Raw genomic sequence first — 20836 nt, 5'->3', positions numbered from 1 at the left:
CCCAGGGCAGGAAGGGCCATGCCAGGATCTCAGGGGTTGTGCAGCAGCCAGAGCAGAGGCTCCAAGGTCCAGGCCAGGCTTTTTCGTGCCCCCAGCTCCTTCCCTGCTCCAAGGTTCCCAGACTTGCCACCTGCCTCAGCACCTGCTTAGGCTGTACGCGAAGGCATCTTGTATGTGGGTCTCGCATAACACAAAACGATGTATATGCTGTTGTTTTAATAAAGTTCTACATTTGCTGGAGACAAATAAAAGCATACCAGAGTGGAAATGTCTGGCTACGTTTTTTTCCTGTCAGCCCTGCCGATGGAGAGTTTATTCAGATTATGAAGCTAAAAGGAACTCCTTTTGCCCCTGGGTGGCAGTTTCTCAAATTGTAGGCTAAGTTCCAGTGGTAAGCTGAAGAATCGCCCCTCGGGAAGGCCTGCATACTAACACCTGAACGTGGGGCTGTGTTAGGTTACAGAACAAAGGTGATTTGGAGCTTGCAGATGGGATTAAGCTCGCTAACCAGCTGACCTTGAGATAGAAGAATATCCTAGCTTATCCAGGCAGGCCCGGTGTCATAAGGGTCTGGTAAATGGAAGAGGGAGGCAGCATGAGGAACCTTCAGCCCAACATGCTGGTTTGAAGGGGACGAGGCCTTAAGGCAGGCAGTGAAAGCAGCCTCTGGAAGCTGGAAAAGGCAGGGAAACGAATCCTCCCCTAGAGTTTCCAGAAAGGAACAAAGTCCTGCTGATACCTTGATTTCAGCCAAGCAACGTCCATGTTGGACTTCTGACTTCCAGAAATAGAATAAGTTTGTGTTTTAAGTCATTATGTTTGTAGCAATCTGTTAAGTAGCAAGAGGAAACTCATACAGTACCCCTGAGAACATTCGGTGAAGGGGAAGCCCTGAAATGCTGCCACTAGGATTGGTACAAGGGTCTTTCAGTTGTTCATTCACTCATTCAACGGATATTTACTGAGCCCCTGGTATGTTCCAGGCACCAGCTCCAGAGGTGAACGGAACCAGCTCCTGTCCCTGGAGAGGAGGGCAAAGTGGCTGGGGGAGCGCCTTGCCCGTAGCAGGTGCTCCCCCAACCATGCTGGCCGCTGCTGTAGGGAGGAGGGGCTGGTGAGGATCTCCCTCCCGTGTGTCCACTGGCTGTCAGTCAATATGGCCTGCGCTGGGTATGTCGAGGAAGAGGAAGTGTTCATGCCAAGAGCAAACACTGAGAGTGGCTTTGGTCAATATTTGTGTCCCTTTCCACCGAGTCTGCTGTTTGCCCCGGTGACAGTGAGGGAGGGCCAGGGGGCCCGGAGTAGGATGTGAGGGAGTACCTGGCATATGAATGGGGCAGGGGGGCTCTGTGCTTTCAGGGGAGGGCTTGCTGGGGTCTGTGGTCCCGGGCAATGCTGTGGGCCCTAGTGGGGATCCACTAGAGGGTGGGCTTGGGCTCTGGGCCTGGTATTGGGGCTGGTGTGGAGTCGGTGGGAGCCATGAAGGGCTCTGGAGTGGGGAAAGGCTCCAAGTCCCTTTGTGCCTATACTCCAGCTGAGCCATGCAGAGGGGCAGACAGTAAATGCACAAACACATATAAATTCCGCCCCCACTCGTGCCAAGAAACAGTCAACTATTCACCCATAGCGTCCACACACGCCCCTAAACCACACCCCCACAGACACGCTCTGTGTCCCAAGCCCACATATGCATACTGTACACAAAACTCCCATGCCTGCACTCATGTAGGTTCGTGTACGCGGGCAGGTAACGTAAACCGAGATGCCAACATGCCCGCTTCATGTACACACTCACGCACACACATTTTCCTCTGATCCTAGTCCTTAGTAGCTAATGCACATGTGTGTGATGAGTGCACACACGCAACCACATACAAAGAAACACACGCACGCCCTCCACACACATATACAAGCTGCTTCTTGGGCACACACAGCTCCTCGGGCGCAGAGAGCGCAGGCGGAGGCTGGAGTTGGTAATGCAGAAGGAGACGATGGGCTGCATCCACTGTGAGCGAAATAGGCATTTGGAGGGAGCCTGCGGTGCGAAGTAGCAGGGCGGGGTCGTCCACACACCCTCTCGTCTGTTGCCCTTTGAGTCAGGGTTCAGTGTGTGATCAGGAGCAGGGCTCAGTCAGGGACTGGGGCTAGGGCTCAGGTAACCTCCTGCTCCTCCTAAAAGGGGTCATGTTTCTGAGAGAGCTGAGAGGTGCCAGGCCCCAGAGGTTAGCGAGTCAGCCCCCCTGACTTGGGGCATCCACGTCCTCCTGGGCCTGGCCAGGCCTGGCTGGGGTGATGAGGGGGTCCCCCTCAGAGCAGTCCTCTTTCCCGAGATCTCCTGGCCTAGGAGGCCCCAGAGTGGCCCATCCCCAGGGCCTTGTAGCCGTTGGCAGCAGCCTGGTTACGTGGCAGCCCCACCACACAGATAGGATGAAACATTTTGGCAAAGGCCATGTTTGCAGGGAAAACACTCGCAACCACAAGCAAACCTGCCCTTCCCTGGGTCCCTTCACAGCCGGCCCTGCACCCACCGGGAGCCTCATAAAGCAGCTTCCGCACCTGCAAGGGGCTCAGGAGACCTTGGCTGGGGCTGAGAATCCACCTGTCCCCGGAAACCACCTGAGGTAGGAGTGGGGATAGGGCTGGCATTTCTCCAGGGTGGAGCCTCGACTTCCCCATCTGTTCAATGGGAATACTACTTCCGACTGCCTTCTACAGAAGGGTCCATCCCCGGTCTTGTTTTGGGACTTTGGGCAAGTGCCACTTCTCTGGGCCTCCGTTAAGACCATCTCATCAGTGGGCCCTCATGCCTAAGTCAGACACAGATCCGTCCACTGGGCTGAGCTGGGTTGGGAGGGGTTGGGGGGCCATGCAGAGGCCTGCTTTTAGGACATTCCTCCCCTGGTACAGGATGAGATGAGGATAGGAGCCCCTCTGGATCCTCTGCTGGCAGGTTGGAACAGTAGGGACACTAGGATGGGCTGTCACATGGGCTGAACCCCTGGCATCAGGAAACACAGCCCTGGGCCTTGGGGTGATGGGCCTGGGCTCTCTCCTCGGGGCAGGAAGCAGCTCTCAGTCTCCCTACCCAGGAAGCTCGCCCTCCTGCTCTGGCATGGCTTCGGTCCGACAGCCGGCCCTAGTTTGCTGTGTGGCCTAAGGCAAGGCCACATCTTCTCTGGGTCTTGGGGCCTGCTTCCAGACCAAATCTCCCTGTGGTTCCTGAGGAAGCAGGCGGGGCAGGTGATCCTTCCCAATGCAGAGATGCAGCACTGATGTGTGGGGGTCCCGGGTAGGGCTGGGATCACCATGCAGGGCTTGCGACCTCCAGGCTGGGGTGGGGTTCCAGCAGCCCGGAGGGGGCGCGTTCTGGACAAGCTCTCTGATGCTTGTGCCCACCCCAGCCCACAGATCTTGGGGGCCAGTGGCCAGGACAGCGATGGCTCGGGCGTGCAGGCTGGGTCTGCTCTTAGCACTGCTGATGCCTGTGGCCAGCACCTCCCTGCCGGGCACCGTGGTCAGACTCAACAAGGCCATGCTGAGCTACGGTAAGAGACGCGCCGTGGCCTCTCCTGTGGGTGTCTGCGCGCGAGCACGCGCACGGTCCCAAGTGTGGGACCCCAAAAGCCCCACGAGGACCTGGATTTTATCTCCTGTGCCTCTGTGTCCCTGGCCCCCAGACAAGGTCTGACAAAGTGCCGCTCGGCAAACACTTAAAAAGTGAATGTGTGCGTGGGAGCGTAGTCATGTCCACCATGCGTGCGTGCACGCGTGATTGTGCTCGCGTGCCCCCGTGGTGTGGGCATGGCTTGGTCTGAGTGACTACTTTTGCTTGCGTGTGTCTGTGTAGAAGTCTGAAAATCCATGGAGATGTGCCCACGCGTGTCCTTGAGCGTCGGGGAGGGTGTCTAACCACGTCCACCATGCGTGCGCCAGGTGTCACAGTACGTGCCTGGGTGTGTGTATGGGTGTGGCTGCCCTCCCTGGGGGCACCCATGAAGGTGTGCATGGTAGGGGGCGGTGTGCGCACGTGCATGCTGGGGGAAGGGTCTAGCACAATACTGGAGGGAGTGTCCCAGAGCTAGATCTCTGTGGGGCACACGGCGAGAAGACCAGCCCTGCTCTGGGCCCCTCTCGGGCAAGGTCTCTATCCTATGACACTGCCCCATCCTTCTTTTTTTTTTTAAAGATTTTATTTATTTATTTGAGAGAGAGAGTGTGAGAGAGAGCACAAGAGGGGGGAGCGGGAGAGGGAGAAGCAGACTCCCTGCCGAGCAGGGAGCCCGATGCAGGACTCGATCCCGGGACCCCAGGATCATGACCTGAGCTGAAGGCAGTCGCTTAACCAACTGAGCCACCCAGGCGCCCCCTGCCCCATCCTTCTAAGACCTGCCCCATCCCCCGAGGAAGGCACAATGAGAAAACCTAGGCCCAGGGAGGGACAAAAGTTCCCCTCAGTTGCTCCCAGGATCCCACCAAAGCTGCGTCAGGGGTGAGAAATCAGAAGCCATTTCCCCCAAGACCGGACCAAACTCAGATTACGGTGTGAGACACTCAGGTCAGGGCATAGAAGAGACTTTCCGTGGCCCAGGCCACGAAGCACCAAGGTAGGGCAGACAGGCAGGCGGTGAAAGGGGTCAGTGACCCGTGTTAGTCTGTGCCTGGCACATGGAGCCATTCACGGAAGCGACAGGCAGGGCCATGAGGCCTGCTGCCTCCCGCTGGCCATCCTCCCTCTGCCCATCCTCTGTGAGGCTCCTTTGTCTCCAGAGAGCCATCCCAGGCTCACCGGCCTGTGTTCTTGGTGGAAATCCAGCGGGAAGCCCGGGCCACACACGCCTCTTTCTAAGTTCCCACAGGGAGCCTGAGTGAAGTTCAGGCCTCTGGACTCTTCATTTGGTGCTCCCTTCCAGCCCCATCCCCTCTCGTCTTCGTTCCACTCCATGTTGAATTGTTTGATTAGTACCTCCCTCGCCCAGCAGGACAGGTGCGTGAGGAGGTCCAGGAGCTTGGGAGCAGGCGCCTCAGCCAATCCAACTTCCCCTTCCCAGGTGTCTTCCACCTCTCGGTAAACCGGGCACAGTGTAGCTACATCACTCAGAACCGTGTTTGGCCCAAAGGGAGACAGTCATTATTATTACCCAAATAAATAGCAACAGTAAGAGCTAACATTTACTGTGCACCGAGGCTTTACAAAGACGCTACGGGATGGGTACCATCATAATCATTGCAAGTTTACAGAAGGGGAAACTGAGACACAGAGCAGCCACATCGATAGTGAGTAGCAGAGCTGGGATTGGTCCCCAGCAGTCCTCAACCTCCGTGGGCAAGGGTGACCCTTCCAGTCTCTGAGTCCTCTCTGCCCAAGATGTGGGGCGGAGGGTGGTGGGTCGTGTGGTCTTGCTCGGTGGCCCCGGAGGGCAGCCTGACTTTATCCTGCTCTGGCCCCCCAGTGTCGGAAATCGGGAAAGCCCCTCTTCAGCAGGCTCTGCAGGTCACAGTCCCGTATTTCTTGGACTGGAATGGCGAGGTGCATCAGCCCACCAGGTGAGTGCTCCCACCTACTGGGGAAAATGCTTTAGCCTGCCGGATGAATACCCCACGTATAGGTGAGTGTTTCCCACCAGCTGGATGAGTGCTTCCCTCACCAGGTTAGATATTCCCACCCTTTAAGTGAGTGGTCACAAGGTAATTGAGGAGGTGGGACCGAGGTGGAGACATGGCGGGGGCGGCGGGGGTTGGGGGGTTGGTGCCTCTGAATTAGTAGATTTCTGCCCCCAGGGGCCAAGACTGTAGCTCCTGGGTCCCTAGGGCTGGCAGGACCTTTGGCTACTTTCTCCAAAAATGAGACACTGAATTTAGACCCAAGTCTGAGCCGAAGCACCCCCACGCCTCTGTAATGAACAGACACTCAAAAGCAGAGGGAGATGGGGGCCATCTCAAACTCAGATCCAGGGGCCGGGCGAGTTGTCCCCAACCATGTGCGAACACACGCACTATTGCTGGATCTCTGGATTCCCAAGGGAAGTCATATATGTATTTAAAATCTATCAAGTTTTGAATGATGGCAACTAATTAAAAAACATTGGACAAACCAGCAGCTGGGGTGGAGGCCCCCAGTACGAGGCCCTGAGGGTAGGGCTGGGGTCCTGCCCTTGGCGGATGGTGAACTGGGAACGACGCAGACACACCCGACAGTGGAGGATTCCTCAGGGTTTACGGTTGGCCCCACCTGGCTGTTGGCCAACAGCACTGAGTGTCCTTGTTTGCAGAAGTGGGAATACATCCAAGGCGGTTGTCGAGTGAAAAGAAGCAGGTTCTCGGTCAGCCTGTGTCCCAGAGAGAGTCGCAGAAAGATGTCCGCTAAGTGCCAACAGGGAGAGTGTTTGAGGGTGGAGTTTTGATGTGACTTTTCAAATTTATATCGTTTTGTAGTGTCTGAATTCCCACCCCCAACACTGGTGTAGGGGAAAAGATGACTCATTGAGGAAAAAAAGAGAAAATTATTTAGAAAGTACTTAGCAGTCAGAATAGGTAGCTTTGAAGGGAATGAGTTTCCTGTTCCTGGAGGGCTACCAGCCAAAGCTGTAGACTAGAATGCTACAGAGGGGATTTCTGCCTTCTGTGCATCCCACCTTCCAAGCTTTCCCAACCTCTGTCAGAAACTAAAATCCCTCCGAGACCCGAACAATCCTCTCCCTCAATTCCTGCCCCAGGCTGGGAATCCAGTCTGCACCCTTTCCCTGCCAGCTGGTTGTCCAACAATGGCTTGCATGCCCCCTAGGTTGGAGAACTCACTACCTCTTCCTCATTCCATGGTTCCAATAGTCAGAGAGTCCCTCTTCATAACATCAGCAGTGTGGATATGGCTCATAACACCTGCCCCAGAGTTGATTCCAAGGTTTAATGGGAGCCACCCTGTCACCTCCATTCCCACCCTGCAGGATCCAGATTTCGAATGTCCATGTGCCCCAATTCAACCTGAAGTTCGTTGCCGATTTTGGGGTACGCATGTTGGTAGCAGCCAATTTTACTTTCAAGGTCTTTCGGTGAGTGAATCTCCTGGCGGGGGTGTGCAGAAGGATTTTCAGGGAAGCCCCAAGGGGCAGAGTGAGGGGAGAGGGGCTAGCAACTCCAAGGTCCTGCACTCAAGCCTTCCACTCCCTGTCCAGTGCTCTTTCCCACCCTCCCGTGGGGGCGTGAGACAGTGAGAATTTGAGACCCTGGGCCCTGCTCCACACCCGTGTAACCAGGCAGCGGGTTCACCCCTGCAGCCCTCAGTCTCCCGCTCTGGGAAGTGGGAGGAAACTCTGCAGCACGGCTTTGGGGGAATGCAGCGTACGCTCCATGCTATAATTAAAATCACACCTCCCCTTTCTCAGTGCGAGGCACAGAGTAGGTGCTCAGTAAATGTCGCTATTAGAATTATTTCTGTGTCCCAGTCACTTTGTATGTGTTTGATTTCCAAATGATCAGCCGGGCGTTCAGAGGGATCTCTTTGATTTGAACTTGTTTGTGCTGACATTGTGTGAGTGCTCACTGGGGGCCAGGCTCCAGGCGGGGCGTTTCCACACGGCTGCCTCGCAGAAAGCTCAGCACGGCCCTGAGAGAGAGGTGTTGTCACTCTCATGTCTATTCGGCAGAAGAGGAAACTGGAGGCTCGGGATGGGGGATGGGGAGTGACCGGCCCAGGGTCGCACAGGGAGAGGGCGTAGGGAGCCAGAGTTCACACCCCTCTGCTGCAATGTCCGTGACCCCGAGTGGAGTTTGGAGGGCCTTGAGCCTGCCCCCAGGGGGCCATCTCATGCTGAGTGGGGGTCCTGCCTGTGTCAAGTGGAAGGCAGGCTCAGGTCAGGGGGGTTTGCAGGGTAGGCTTTGCTGGGCGGTGCTGCTGGGGCTCAGGAACGGTGTCGCGCAGAGTCCCCGAGCCCCTGGAGCTGACGCTGCCCGTGGTCCTGCTGGCTGATGCCAACGTGGCTCAGGGCTCCATCAGGACTCCCGTGGTCAGCCTCTCTGCCTGCCTCCCACTCTTCCACAACGCCGCGGTATCTGAGGGCAATGCCAGGTGAGTGCCTGGCAGGGGCGGGGCTGCAGGGTCCAACACCAAGGTTGTGGTGCCATTTCTCGAGCTTCCTACTCCAGCCTTCACCCAATTGCCACAAGGGGCCTGAGAGAGCCCCAGGATCACACCTGTTTTATGGCTGAGGACACTGAGGCTCAGGGAAGGGGAGGGACTTGCCCAAAGTTACCCAGAGAGTGTGCAGCCAGAGGCCACGTCCCCTCTACTGCACCCCCAGCCCCCCCCACAGCCCATGACCATGCACGCCAGCCATTGCCGTAGTACTCAGGGAGGATGCTGGCCTGATGGGGCCACCACGGGCCTCAGGGGCTGTCCCTCCCTGCAGGGATGGGGATTCTGAGGTCCAGGTGGCTGGGACCCGTCAACCTCACTGTGAGTCAGGGCTGCCTCTAAAGCTGACCACAGCTCCCACCTCCGGAGCACCTGCTGTGTGCAGGGCAGATTCAAACCCTTTACTACATCACAGTAGCCCAGCCAGGAAGGCACAAGGATTCCCTCCATTTTACAAGAGAACAAATGGAGGCACAGAACGGTTAAGTGACTTGCCTAAGTTTACACTGCGGGCAAACGGTGGAGTGGGTTCGAACCCCACCTCCTGCATGATGTCTCCCTTCCCACATGTGAGCTGGGTGGGAACTCGGAACTGGCCTCTCTCCACAGAGGGGGCTGGGAATCAGTCCATCCCTGCTCGTGTCCCGTGACCCCCCGCCACCCTCACGGGCAGCAGTAGCTGCTCACAGAAAGGAAAGCCCAGAAGTTAGTGGCATTAAAAACACAGCTGCCATCCCCCCACCTCCACTGAGATGCAGTCAGTGAGCTTGGGCTGCAGCTTGGATCGCCATTTATGAACGGATAAAGAAGACATGATACACACACGCGCACACACCATGGAAATTTACTCAGCCATGAAAAAGAATGAAATCTTATCATTTGCAACGACATGGACCGAGCTGGAGAGTGTAATGCTAAACGAAATAAGTCAGTCAGAGAAAGACAGACGCCATATGGTTTCACTCACATGTTGAATTTAAGAAACAAAACAAAGGAACAAAGGGGGGAGAAAGAGAGAGAGAGAGGCAAACCAAGAAACAGACTCTTCATTAACTGAAATTTAAATAAAAACTTAAAAGAAACCCCAAAGAACCATAGTTTCCTATGGATCCCTGCTGAGAAACCACTTAGACCCATCTCCCATTGTTCAGAGGGGAAACTGAGGCACAGAATGAGAAAGGGACTTTACTGGGTATGTCACACAGCATTGGAGCCCAAGCAGGAAGCACCCCCAGCTCACTGGGCTCAAAGCGGCCAGGAAGCCAGCTGGCCAGGAACGTGGCTGAGTCTGGCCTTTGCAGCGTCTTCTCTGTCTCCCCAAAGCCTGGCCTCACCATCACGTTTTGGCCACTTCCGGACCCCGGAACCAGTGACCTCTACTTTGAGGCTCGGTTTCCTCATCTGTGGGGACAATGGTGCTGGCACTGTGTCGGCACATGACAAGGTGCAGAATAGAACTCACTGGCCCCCTGGCTTGGGGGAGACACCGTCTCTCCGATAGTGGCTTTGCCAGGAGAAACGGGCCCGAACGCGTGACCTGGAGCTCAGGAGCACTGTCTCTCTCTCTTTCTCAGCGTGGCCCCTGGGCTGCTGGTCCCAGTACAGAAGCACATCAAAGCTGTGCTGCGGAACAAGGTAAAGGACCAGCTGTCCCGCGACGGAGGGCCTCCTAACCTCAGAGGGCGTGTGGATGAACGGGGGATGGCAGGCATGGGAGAGATGGGGATTCTTACTGCTTTTTTAAAATTTTTAGAAAAGATTTAATTGATTTATTTGACAAAGAGAGAGAGAGAGAGAGCACAAGCAGAGAGAGAGGGACAAGCAGACCTCCCCTGCTGAGCGGGGAACCTGCTGTGGGGCTCGATCCCAGGACCCCCAGATCATGACCTTAACCGACTGAGCCACGCAGGTGTCCCTGTTCCTGCTTTTTTTTTTTTTTTAAATAGAAGACCCTTCGTGGGGCTTCTCCGTTCTCCCAGGAGGGCAGGGAAGGGGCTGGGGTGAGGGTCCAGGGCAGTGATGGAGAAGCCCAAATAAGGGTGAGTTCGGCGGGGGGTGTTGCTGGGGAGGGAGGCTCAGGCTCTTGGGCCAACCCCAGTTCCATGCTGGAGGGTGAGGAGGAGGCGGTGCATTCAGGGGCCACGTGGCTTGTGAAAAAGAGACAAAATGGAAGTGGACAGGAGCACGGGCACTGGAGCCAGGGGTGGCCTGGGTTTGAATCCTGGTGCCCTCCTTCCCAGCTGGGGCACCTGGACGAGTCACCTGACCTCCTTCTGCCCCCAATTCCACACCCGTCGTGCAGAGAGTAAACCTCCCCTGTGGGCTGGCTGGGGGGTTGAGCGCACTAACATCCGTGGGGAGTTTAGAACAGTTTGGCAGAGCGAGCGCCGTGGGTGGTGGAGGGAGGGCGGGACTCCAGACTCTCCCGGTCTTACCCAGGCAGCCCCAGCGCCTTCCTCACCAGCCTCCTCCTCTGTCTTGCCACAGCTATGCCTGAGCATCTCCAACCTGGTGCAAGGCCTCAATGTCCACCTGGGCACTTTAATTGGTAAGACCTGGGAGCCCCGGGGGGGCGGGGACTGGGGCCTCTGAGCCGCGCTGGGGCCCCCAAGACCCTTCAAAGATACCCCCCTAGTCAGGGCTGACCTCTGGGAGATCAATCATAGGATGACTGAACTCAGGGAATTTGATGAATATTGATGAACTCAGGGAATCTCCGAATTCTGGAATTGAGTTTTGAACGTTTAGTGTGTGCATGCAAGTGTGCAAACATGCGTGTGTGGGGGGGGCTGGGGAGAGTACATTCACTTTGCTGTTGTTTCCTCCCCTGCCTGGAGACTCAAAGACCCCAACCTCCCCCAGTTTTGCTCCCACCTCTCCCACAGTCTTTGGCGGACCCTCCCCCTGGCACTTTGGGGCTCAGGCCCTCACATTCCATTTCCTGCTGCACCCCTTCTCCTGGAGGTCTCACAGGCTCCTCTGATTCAGCATGTGCTCAACAGAACTCAGGCTCACCTGCTCGCAAGTGCCCTCACCCCCGCTCCCCTTCTCAAGGGCCATCCACCCACCCAGAGGCAAGCCTCCCTCTCCTCTCCATCTGCTGTCTGGCTAGTCCGTCTCTGATTTTCCCGGGGGTCCTCCTATCCAGGGAGGACGAGGAGTATATTAGGAGAAAGCCCTGTAGGCTAATCCCCCCACAAGCAGACCCTGAGACAAGATGTGGGCGTAAGTGGCTGGGATGGGGTGGGTCCTAGGGGCACGGGTGGGGAAGGGGCGCAGCAACAGGGAAGGAGGGTGTGCTCGTGAGCAGGCACTGCGATGCACTCCCACCGAGGGGCTCTTGGAGATTGAGGGGTCCGTGCCTGCATCCTCCCCGAGGGGCAGGAGCTGGGGCATATATATATCTGCCAACTCCCACCACTCATCAGTCACCTCCCCACTGCTCCCCAGGCCTTCCTCCATGACCACAGGTGGCTCGCAGCCACCACGCATGGTCCACACAGAAGCGTGGCCACGGTGGTGGCCTAAACGAGGCTCAATCAGGACTTCATCTCACAATATGAAGCCAAAGGTTATGAAAGCAGGCCAGCCTCGTCTTCTTTTCAGTAGTATTCATCAACATTAATAACGACACTGGTGATCCCCTGCCTGTCCCCAGACTGGCCAAAAATGCATCCTTTGTTGATTTAGGGGGTAGTATGTGCTCAGTGAGCCCTGAGCAAAATCCAGGGATCCCTCTGTTTCCCCACACAGCTGTTTGAAGATGCTCCTGTTGAAACACAACTTCTTCTATCTGACGGCTTTGCCTGGGATTCTAGCGCTTTCCCTAGGTCACCGTCACCGACTTTCTAAACTCCAGAGCTGTTGACTGTTGCCAGCTGGACTTTGCAATTGGTTGGCTTTGCTTTGAGTCAGGGGTTTACATCTAACGGTGACACAGCATGGGACAGGTGCGCGGGAGTGGGTGTGTGGGGACAGGAGCGGGGCGGCATGATGCTGTTAGGCTGGGAGGGACGGCTTGGCAGCGTCTGCGGTGGGCTCTGTAGTGAATATTTTCATATCAAGCTAGCTTTGGCTTTCTTGTGCAAACTTTTTTTTTTTTTTTAAGATTTTATTTATTTGACAGAGAGAGACACAGCGAGAGAGGGAACACAAGCAGGGGGAGTGGGAGAGGGAGAAGCAGGCTTCCCGCGGAGCAGGGAGCCCGATGTGGGGCTCGATCCCAGGACCCTGGGATCATGACCTGAACCGAAGGCAGACGCTTAACGACTGAGCCACCCAGGCGCCCCCAGATTTTATTTATTTGACAGAGAGAGACACAGCGAGAGCAGGAACACAAGCAGGGGGAGTGGGAGAGGGAGAAGCAGGCTTCCCACGGAGCAGGGAGCCCGATGCAGCGTTCGATCCCAGGACCCCGAGATCATGACCTGAGCCGAAGGCAGACGCTTAACGACTGAGCCACCCGGGTGTCCCTCTTGTGCAAATATTCACAACAGTCCCATGAGGTGGCATTAGTATCCCTGATACAGAGATGGGGAATTAGAGGCTCTGAGTCTAAAATCCTCAGTGTGGCACGAGAGCCACCCATGAACGGACTCAGGCTGATTTTCTCCTCCTTACATGTCCAACCACTGCTCTGCCCAGACTTCATGGCCTGGCTCACAGTCCCCTCAGGGAACATTCCTTGATTACGCCCACTCCCCTCAGTGCCGCCCCCCCCCCCCCCCTTATTACCTTCACAGGAGGCACCAAGAGAGCAAGGAGACAGGACTTGGAATCAAAGGACATGAAGTTAAATTCTGGCCTTCTGGCTCCATTGCTGTGTGATCTTAGGGAAGTCGCTCCATCTCTCTGAGCCTATTTCAATCCAGAAAAACAGGGCTCAGAATTCCTGTTTCTCCCATGTGCTGCTACCGGACAGAACAGGTTAAGAGCCTGGTGGACAAGAGGCTCAATAAATGTTCATCCCTCCCTTCTTCCTCAGTGGGGTGATCTCCATCGAGACACCTTGTAATTGGGTTCATAGCAAAGACCAGCTCTTGCCCTTTTCTTTGGGGAATTAAAAACAATATAGTAAAAGAAATCTAAGCATTCAGGCCTAGGGGACTGTTTACATGAGTCCTGGGTAGCTACAGTGTGGGGTGAACTGAGCCACTAAAAAGCAGAGCTTAAAGGGCCTTCTTTCAATCACTTAGCAATATGCCTGGCAAAATACAGTATAGTGAAAGTTAATATTTACTGTAACATTATTAGCTCCATTTTACAGATGAAGAAACTGAGGCAGTCTGCCTTGAGAACTGTGCCCTTAACTAAGCTATAATGGCACTCTATAAAGAAAACAGAGAAGGGCCCGAAGCGACACTTGGCTTCGCTGCAGCTTTACTGAGTGAGGGACAGATGGGGGGCCGTTTGTCTCTGCAGAAGAAAATACTGAAAAAAATAAATTTGAGATTCTGGGCTATATTTTTTTTTCCATCCTTCAAAAAATGTGTCTATATGTCCACAGTGAATATGTATCATTTTTAAATTTTTCATGTTTTAATTCATTTTAAAAACACAGTAATTTATTCTTTTTAGTGTCCTGTCCTCTGAGTCACAGTTGTGTGACCACCACTAAACTCGAGATACAAGACATCTTGCCAGCCCCTCAAATCCCCCTGAGCTGCCCCCCTCCTGCTACCAGCCCAATCTTTGACGGCCACTGAGCTGTAGAAATGGAATCATACTATATTGCTTTTATGATCACAAGAAATTTCCAAAACATTAGAGGAAATAAAATTAAATCCAGAAGAGACATTAGAAAATCCGGCAGAAATCTGATGGACACACATGTACACACACACACCTTGGTCATTCAGAGCCCTTGAGGACCTGTTGCTAAAAGCTGGGTTTTCCTGAGAGTGGGGTTGAGCCTCCACCTGCCATTCTGGCTCGCCTAGCCGTGTCCCGAAATGCGGTTCCCACAAGTGACTCACCCTTGGCAACCTCCCCAATCAGAATATTCTGAGCTTCGGGGGAAACTTGCCCTATAGGAACTGGACTCTCCTCTGTGCATCCCTGAAAGGCTCCCTGAGGGTGTCTTGGGAGCCCCTGCTCTGTGCTCCCACACAGCGTGGCCCCGAGGTGCATGCCTTTTGAGTTTCTGCAGGAGGCTGTGCGATTAGGTGGAGAGAGAACATAGCTTTAGAGTCAGACAGACCAGATACGCAATCCTGGGCACAACTGAACATATCAAATTGCGTGTGTGTGTGCATGTGTGTGCGTGCGCATGCGTGTGTAAAATGGGCTCCTAATCTTACAGGATTGTGGTGATGATTAAATGGGACAATGTAAGTCAAATGTCTGGACCTGGATAAACGTGACCTCTGTTCTTTTTCTGTGGTTCCCTCTTGCTTTTTGCAGGGGGAGTGTGACCCTTTTCCTTCCTTCTAATTCGGGGTCTCTCGTCTTCCACTGATCAGGAAAGCAGAAACCCAAACTCTTAGAACTGTGTCTAAACGAAGAGTCAATAGGGCGTGAGTGGCTGAATCTTGATTGTGTGTATTTTGCAACTGAAGTTCACTTACTCAGAGACCTTTTTCTTCCCTTTTCTGTTCCTTGGCCTGGGTCTGGCTAGCCAAAGTTGTCAGATAATTGAGTTTTCTGGATAGATGAGGCATTGGTGGATAAGGCTAAGTATACCATCTTTTCTTCTTCATCCTGCTTTTATTTAGACCTCAACCCTGTGGGTCCGGAGTCCCAGATTCGCTACTCCATGATTAACGTGCCCAACATCACCAAGGACTACATTTCCTTGGATATCAATGTAAGTGCTGCCTTGTCAGCCCAGAGCTGTGGGCTTGTTGCCTCTGGAGTCCTCGGGGTCCTGGGACATTCCTAGAAGAGCAGGGGTATTGAAGGGAGAGGAGCTGGAATGGCATTTAGAGGCGGGCACGGGTGTGAGGCCGAACAACGCGCGGCATGCTGGGTGGGTGGCATCTGAGAGCCCAGGGTCTGGGACGGAGCCTCCACCCTACTGAGGCCCTGCTGCTTTTCTCCCTCTCACCGCCCACCAACCCCGTAGGCCATTCTCTTCCTCCTGGGCAAGCCCATCGTCCTGCCCGTGGAGGCCCCCCACTTTGTGCTGCCAGCTCACGTGGGTGCCGAGGGTGCCATGGCAACCATGGGCCTCTCCCAGGACCTGTTTGACTCTGCCCTCCTACTGCTGCAGAAGGCGGGTGCCCTCAACCTGGACATCACAGGGCAGCTGGTGAGGGTCGGACCTGCTGCCCAGAGCGCGGGGGAAAGGCGTGCCCTGCGGCCCAGCCTGGGGAGACCCCGCTGAGGCCAGACCATGGGTGGGGCCGCCCAACTTTGGGGCCACAGGGTAGCTGTTGGAAAGGTGAAGAGGGGGCCGAGGGGAGTCAAGAGGTGGTGGGGCTTGAGGAGTGGCTGCCCTAAAGCCTGTCGGGATGTGGGGGTTAATTTCAGAAGTCGGAGGACAACCTGCTGAACACCTCCATGCTGGGCCAGCTCATCCCTGAGGTTGGTGACATTTTTGGTCATTTCAGGGACTTTGAGACCTGGGCCTGGGGTGGGAGATTCTCTGGCTGGGGGACCTCCACTGGCCCGGATCTGTCCCCCGTGGGCTTCAGCGTGTGTCCTTACCTCTGCACCTTCTCCACCTCAGGGTCAGAGATTATGCTATTACCCTCCTTCTATGCCTTTGTCCAAGTGCAACCCTCTGCCTGGAGGGCCTTTTCTGCTTCCTTTTCTCTTGTTCATCTTCAAGACCAAGCCCAGGGGTTGCTTCCTAAGGGAGGATCCAACCCCTAGTCTGGTCCAGGAGCCTCCTTGAGCTCCCCCGTCCCTCCTGGCACAGATCACACAGGCTGCCCCCGACTTCATGCCTACCACCCCTTTCAGGCTGGGCATCCCCGAGGGCGGGGCCAGGGGCCTGGGGGGATGCACCTGGGTGGCCTCATCTGAGGCATGATGGGTGGAGAGCCCACCCAGGCTTTGCTCCCAGGTGCCCTCCTCCCTCTCTCCCTCTCCACTCTCCCAGGTGGCCCGCCAGTTCCCTGAGCCCATGCCTGTGACACTCAAGGTACGGCTGGGTGCAACGCCCGTGGCCACGCTTTGTGCCAACAATGCCACAATTCAGCTGCAGCCCTTTGTGGAGGTCCAGGCTGTGGCCTCTGACTCAGCTTTCCAGTCCCTCTTCTCCTTTGATGTGGTGAGTGAGGTGGGCTGGTGGGGCTGGCCGGGAGGGTGGCGACTCCCAAGAGCTCCCTTCCTGCCCCACATTCCTCGCTTGCTCTGCTCTGTCCACACTAGTCTCCTTGCTGTTCCTTCTCTAGGCCATGACATTCCTGCCACAGGCCCTTTGCACGTGCTGTTGGACACTGTGCCTAGGACGCTCTTCCCCTAGTTTTTGGCATGGCTAGCTTCTCCTCATCTTCCAGGTCTCAGCTTAAATGTTGCAGCCTTTTTCAGGGCAGCCTTCTTGGACCACCCTGAGAAAGATGGTCCCCATCAGCCCTCTCCATGCTACTACTCTGCCTTCCTGGCCCCGGCTACTAAGGACCCTGTGTGGTTACTTTGGTCATTGTTCACCTCCTCCCCTGGCCTGTGAGGGTTCCCAAGGGCAGAGACCTGGTCTGTCTCATTCACACTGTGCGGTGTGCCGGGCCTGGCACGCACGAGTGCTCCGTGAACACCGGAATCAGCCAGGAAGTGGCTGGGAGCCGGTGGCCACCTGAAGACTCCTATGTGCTCTGTGTTCTTTGACCTTGCTCTCCCTTCGTGCCCAGGTCGTGAACTTGAGCCTCCAGCTCTCCATGTCCAGGGTGAAGCTTCAGGGGACCACCTCTGTGCTGGGGTAAGCAAGGCCTCCTGGATTCAGCAGCCTCGGTGTGCTCCTCTGTGCAATGGGCCCACAGCCACTTCTCGCAACGCCACCCATCGCAGTGTCAGTCAGAGGAGCCTGGGAGGCCGCACGCATGGTATGGAGGGAGGGGGCACCTAGGCCCCAGCCCTAAGCCTCCTGCTTCCCTTTCAGGGATATCCAGCTCACCGTGGCCTCCTCCAATGTGGGCTTCATCGATGTGAGTGTGGGGCCAGGGTCTCTGGGGACCCCCTCGCTGGGTGGGGCAGGCCTTGAACCCGCATGCTGGCACACCGTGCCCCTGTGTACCACGGTGACCAAGCTTCCCCCCAGGGTACCCGGCGACAGTGGTCGGTCAGGGGGCCCACCCGTCACACAGGCTGTCTGTCTGCCGGTCAGCCGGTCGGTCAGCTTTGGTGCTTCAGTGGGGTGGCTCAGCTAGCCAGCCTGTCACTGCCCAGTGGGTGACGGCCGGCCAGTCCAAGAATCACGGAGTGCACTGGTAAATCCGCCAAGCCAGCGTCAGGCAGTGCTGGCTGCTCCTTCGGCCACGTCCTTAGCCACCAAGCAGCTCTTCGTTGGCTGGCCTGTCAGTCTGTATGGCCCGTCAGTCCGTCCGCCGTCAGTCCGTCATCCATCGGTCAGCACCAGCAAGGCGGCCAGCCACCTGTCGGCCACGCGGTGTCAGGCAGTCCGGTGCCGGCCTTAGGCTCCTCTCAGAAGGCTGACCCGGCCCCAGGGGTAGCTGGACTCTGCTTGAGGCAGGACAGGGGTGACCTGTGCCTCTGCTTTTTGCGTGTGCGTCTGTGTCTGTCTGTGTGTTCACGTGTGGCCCATCTGTCCCTCTCTCCTGGCCCCTGCCCGGAGCGGGCCGAGGGTCCCCCATCTCCCTGACCACACGGCTGCAGGCAAATCAAGTGCACCCACTCATGGACGCCCTGTTCCGGAAGCCCCTGCTCGATCACCTCAATGGTGAGCCCTGCCCTCCACGCCGGTGGGCCTCCTTGACCCCCTCCTTGACCCACTTCTGCTCCACGCTCCCTCCCGGCCCCCTTGCTACCTCCCGGGCTCAGACGTGAAGAGGGTGGGAGTTTTTCAGTTTTTTCCCTCCCTAAGCCTCAGTTTTCCCTTCTGTAGAGTGAGTATAATAATAATGGCTCCCACTCCCTGGCCGTCTTTGGGGCTCAGGGTCACAACGCACTTGAGGACCTCAGCACAGGGCTGGCTCCCGGCGGTGCTCCGCTCCGACCTACCAGCTGAGCTTGGTTTCTCTTTCCCCCCCTGCAGCTCTCTTGGGCATGGGGATCGCCCTCCCCAGTGTGGTCAACCTCCACTATGTCAACCCTGAGGTCTTTGTCTATGAGGTGAGAGCCTTTGGGTGTGACTACCTAGACTTCTGCCACCCTTGGGGGAAGGCTGGGCTCAGCAGGGCAGGGATCTCTCTCACCCTCCCTCCCTGCCAGTACCAACAGTAGGGTCGCAGGCTCAGCCAGGCCTGGGGGTGTGCCCTGTTCCTGCCAAGACCATGCCATGAATCATTAGCGGTAGTGAGATGGAAAATATAGGATGTCCAGAGACACTGGTGCACAGGTCTCGCCCACCCTTTAGTCCTTGTCAGATATCATGCCAGGCCACATTTGGGGGCTTCAGTTGTCCCATGATCTGTGCCCTGGGGTGGGCACAGCCTTCGGTGTCTGGAACGATGACAGAGGAGTTTCTTCCAGCTTTGTACGTGAACCCCTGCAGGCTGGTTGGGGGAAGGGGTGCTTCCCGACCCTTCTAAAATCACTGTCCCTGATGAGAAATTGTGGGCCCAGGGTGAAGTTCAATCACCACTGTCCAGGGTGAGACCCTACAACTTCTTTTTGTTTCACCTGGGATAAAAAATGATAATACTCTTTCTATTTGCTCAACAAGACATGCGTAGGACAGAAAGCTTAGCCAAGGTCCCTCAAGCCCAACATCTGCATGTTATTCAGATCCCCTGAGAGCGACCCACTGATGTTTCTCTGGGGATGATGCCCTGGTTGCTTAAGAACTATGGTCCCAAGGCACTTGGGTGGGCCACGCTCCACCCTGCAAAAAAGGAACCATTGGCACATGTTGGAGCCTGGGCTGGTAGTGGGGATTTCCCTAAGACTGTCTGGAACAGGCACGTCAGTGGCTGACCCAGCCTGGTACCCACAGATCCAGCCAACTGGGTCCAAACCCAAAGGTCTCTAGACCAGCACTGTCAAAACAATGTTCTGGGAGGATGGAAGTCTGCACTGTCCAACACAGTAGGCATGGTCAGCCGCTGGGCCCGGGTGGCTGTTGGGCACTTGAAACGTGGCTAGTGCAACTATGAAGCTGAATTGTAAATTTTGTTTCATTTTAATTGGCTTTAATTTAATAATGGCTACTGTATTGGACCATGAGCTACGAGTGGGCAGGGACTGGGTCTGCCTTGTTCCTAGCATGTGGCCCGGGGCTTGGCTTAGAGCCGAGGCTCAGTGAAGATTTGTTGAATGAATGAATGAATGAATGAATGATCAGCAGGCCCTGAGCACGTTTCTGCAGTGCGGTGTAGAGAGCAGAGGATATATGGGAGGTTCCTGGCTCTGCTGGGGTGACTTGTGCCCGGAGAAGATCCGTGGTGTTTGGACTCCCAGTCCTAACACAGTGTTGGTCCCAACCATGTGCACAAGCCCACGCTGGGGGCTCTGCCCACGTGCTCTGGCTGCATCCTCACTGTCGGCTTGCAGGGAGGGTGCTGTTCCCACTCCCAAGGGACAGCAGGAAATTGAGGCCCAGAGAGGCAAAGGACTGTCCTCAGGACATACCCAGCAAGAGTGGTAGACCGTGAGCTCAAAGCCAGGCTGATGGGGCAGCTGGGGGTCCTATTGGTCCTCGTGTGGCCTCTGACCCTGCCCATGGTTTTCTGTGCCCTCCAGGGCTACGTCGTGATATCCAGCGGACTCTTATACCAGCGCTGAGGTGGGACCATCAGAAGAGCTAAGAGGGGCCAGCTCCCTGCTTCAGGGACTCTCTTGCTTTAAGCCACTTAGGAAACTGAGGCAGAGCCACACTTAGCCAACAGCAGCGAGCTAGATGATCCAGCCAGGCTGTTTAGTCTTCACGGAGTGCCTGAGCTCCCCTCCCTCCCCTAGAATCCTTTCCCTGCCCCCTTCCCTCCCCTCCTTTTCCCTCCCTCCCCCTTCCCTCCCCCTCCTTGTGATGCCAGCAGCAGGTCGCTCCTCCAGGCTGTACCAACCTGTCCCCTCTCGCATTAAACATTTTCTCTTGAGCCGCAACTTCCAGCCAGGCCTGGTGAATTCGCGCAAACCTGAGGCTAGTTGCCTACATCCAGTTCTTGGGTCCTGTTTGTCCCTGGAGCCATCAAAGCCACCTGGCAGAAGAAGAGGATGTGACCACATCTCTGTTGACCAGATCTGTTAACTTCCTCACTGCGTTGCCCAGGGAAACTCAGCTTTTGAAAGGGGACCTTGGAGAGTGGCAGGAGGGCTATGAGTTACCAATACCACAGTGACACTTGACGCACTATGTCCTCAGCTGGTGGCATCTCCCCTCTACAGTGTCACACCCCATCTTGTTCCTAGAACCTCAGAGGAGCCTTACAAGTCAGGCAGGCAGGCTTGTGGGGCTTCATTTGGCAGAGGTGAGGACTGAGGCCCAGCCAGGAGAGAAATGTGCCAGGTCTCAGAGCAGGATGCAGCAGCAGATGCCTAGGGCTGCGCCCTTCCTGGGCTCCAGGAATGAGATGTCCAGTTCCCTCTCCTGCTCACCAGCACCCCATCTGGGGCTTGTCCTTGGCTCACAAGCCTCAGGTGACAGGGAGTGCA

At 55.9% G+C, this 20836-nt stretch overlaps 1 protein-coding gene across 1 annotated transcript; it reads left to right on the top strand.

The window, feature by feature from the left end:
- Nucleotides 1–3436: 3436 nt before the first annotated feature.
- Nucleotides 3437–19969, top strand: BPIFB2 (BPI fold containing family B member 2). The gene is made up of 15 exons (XM_045886237.1): nt 3437–3545; nt 5451–5544; nt 6942–7046; nt 7916–8062; nt 9703–9763; nt 10616–10676; nt 14842–14933; nt 15192–15377; nt 15599–15652; nt 16173–16343; nt 16921–16988; nt 17169–17214; nt 17903–17966; nt 18282–18358; nt 19928–19969. The coding sequence occupies exons 1-15, from the start codon at nt 3437–3439 to the stop codon at nt 19967–19969; spliced, it is 1377 nt and encodes a 458-aa protein (XP_045742193.1).
- Nucleotides 19970–20836: the final 867 nt, after the last annotated feature.

This window comes from Mirounga angustirostris, unplaced genomic scaffold (assembly GCF_029215605.1).
Source record: "Mirounga angustirostris isolate CCGP_5_RB_7025 unplaced genomic scaffold, mMirAng1.0.hap1 SCAF_10, whole genome shotgun sequence".
Lineage (NCBI taxonomy): Eukaryota > Metazoa > Chordata > Mammalia > Carnivora > Phocidae > Mirounga > Mirounga angustirostris.
Note: the sequence above shows the minus strand (reverse complement) of the source record. Positions and strands in the feature narration are given on the sequence as shown.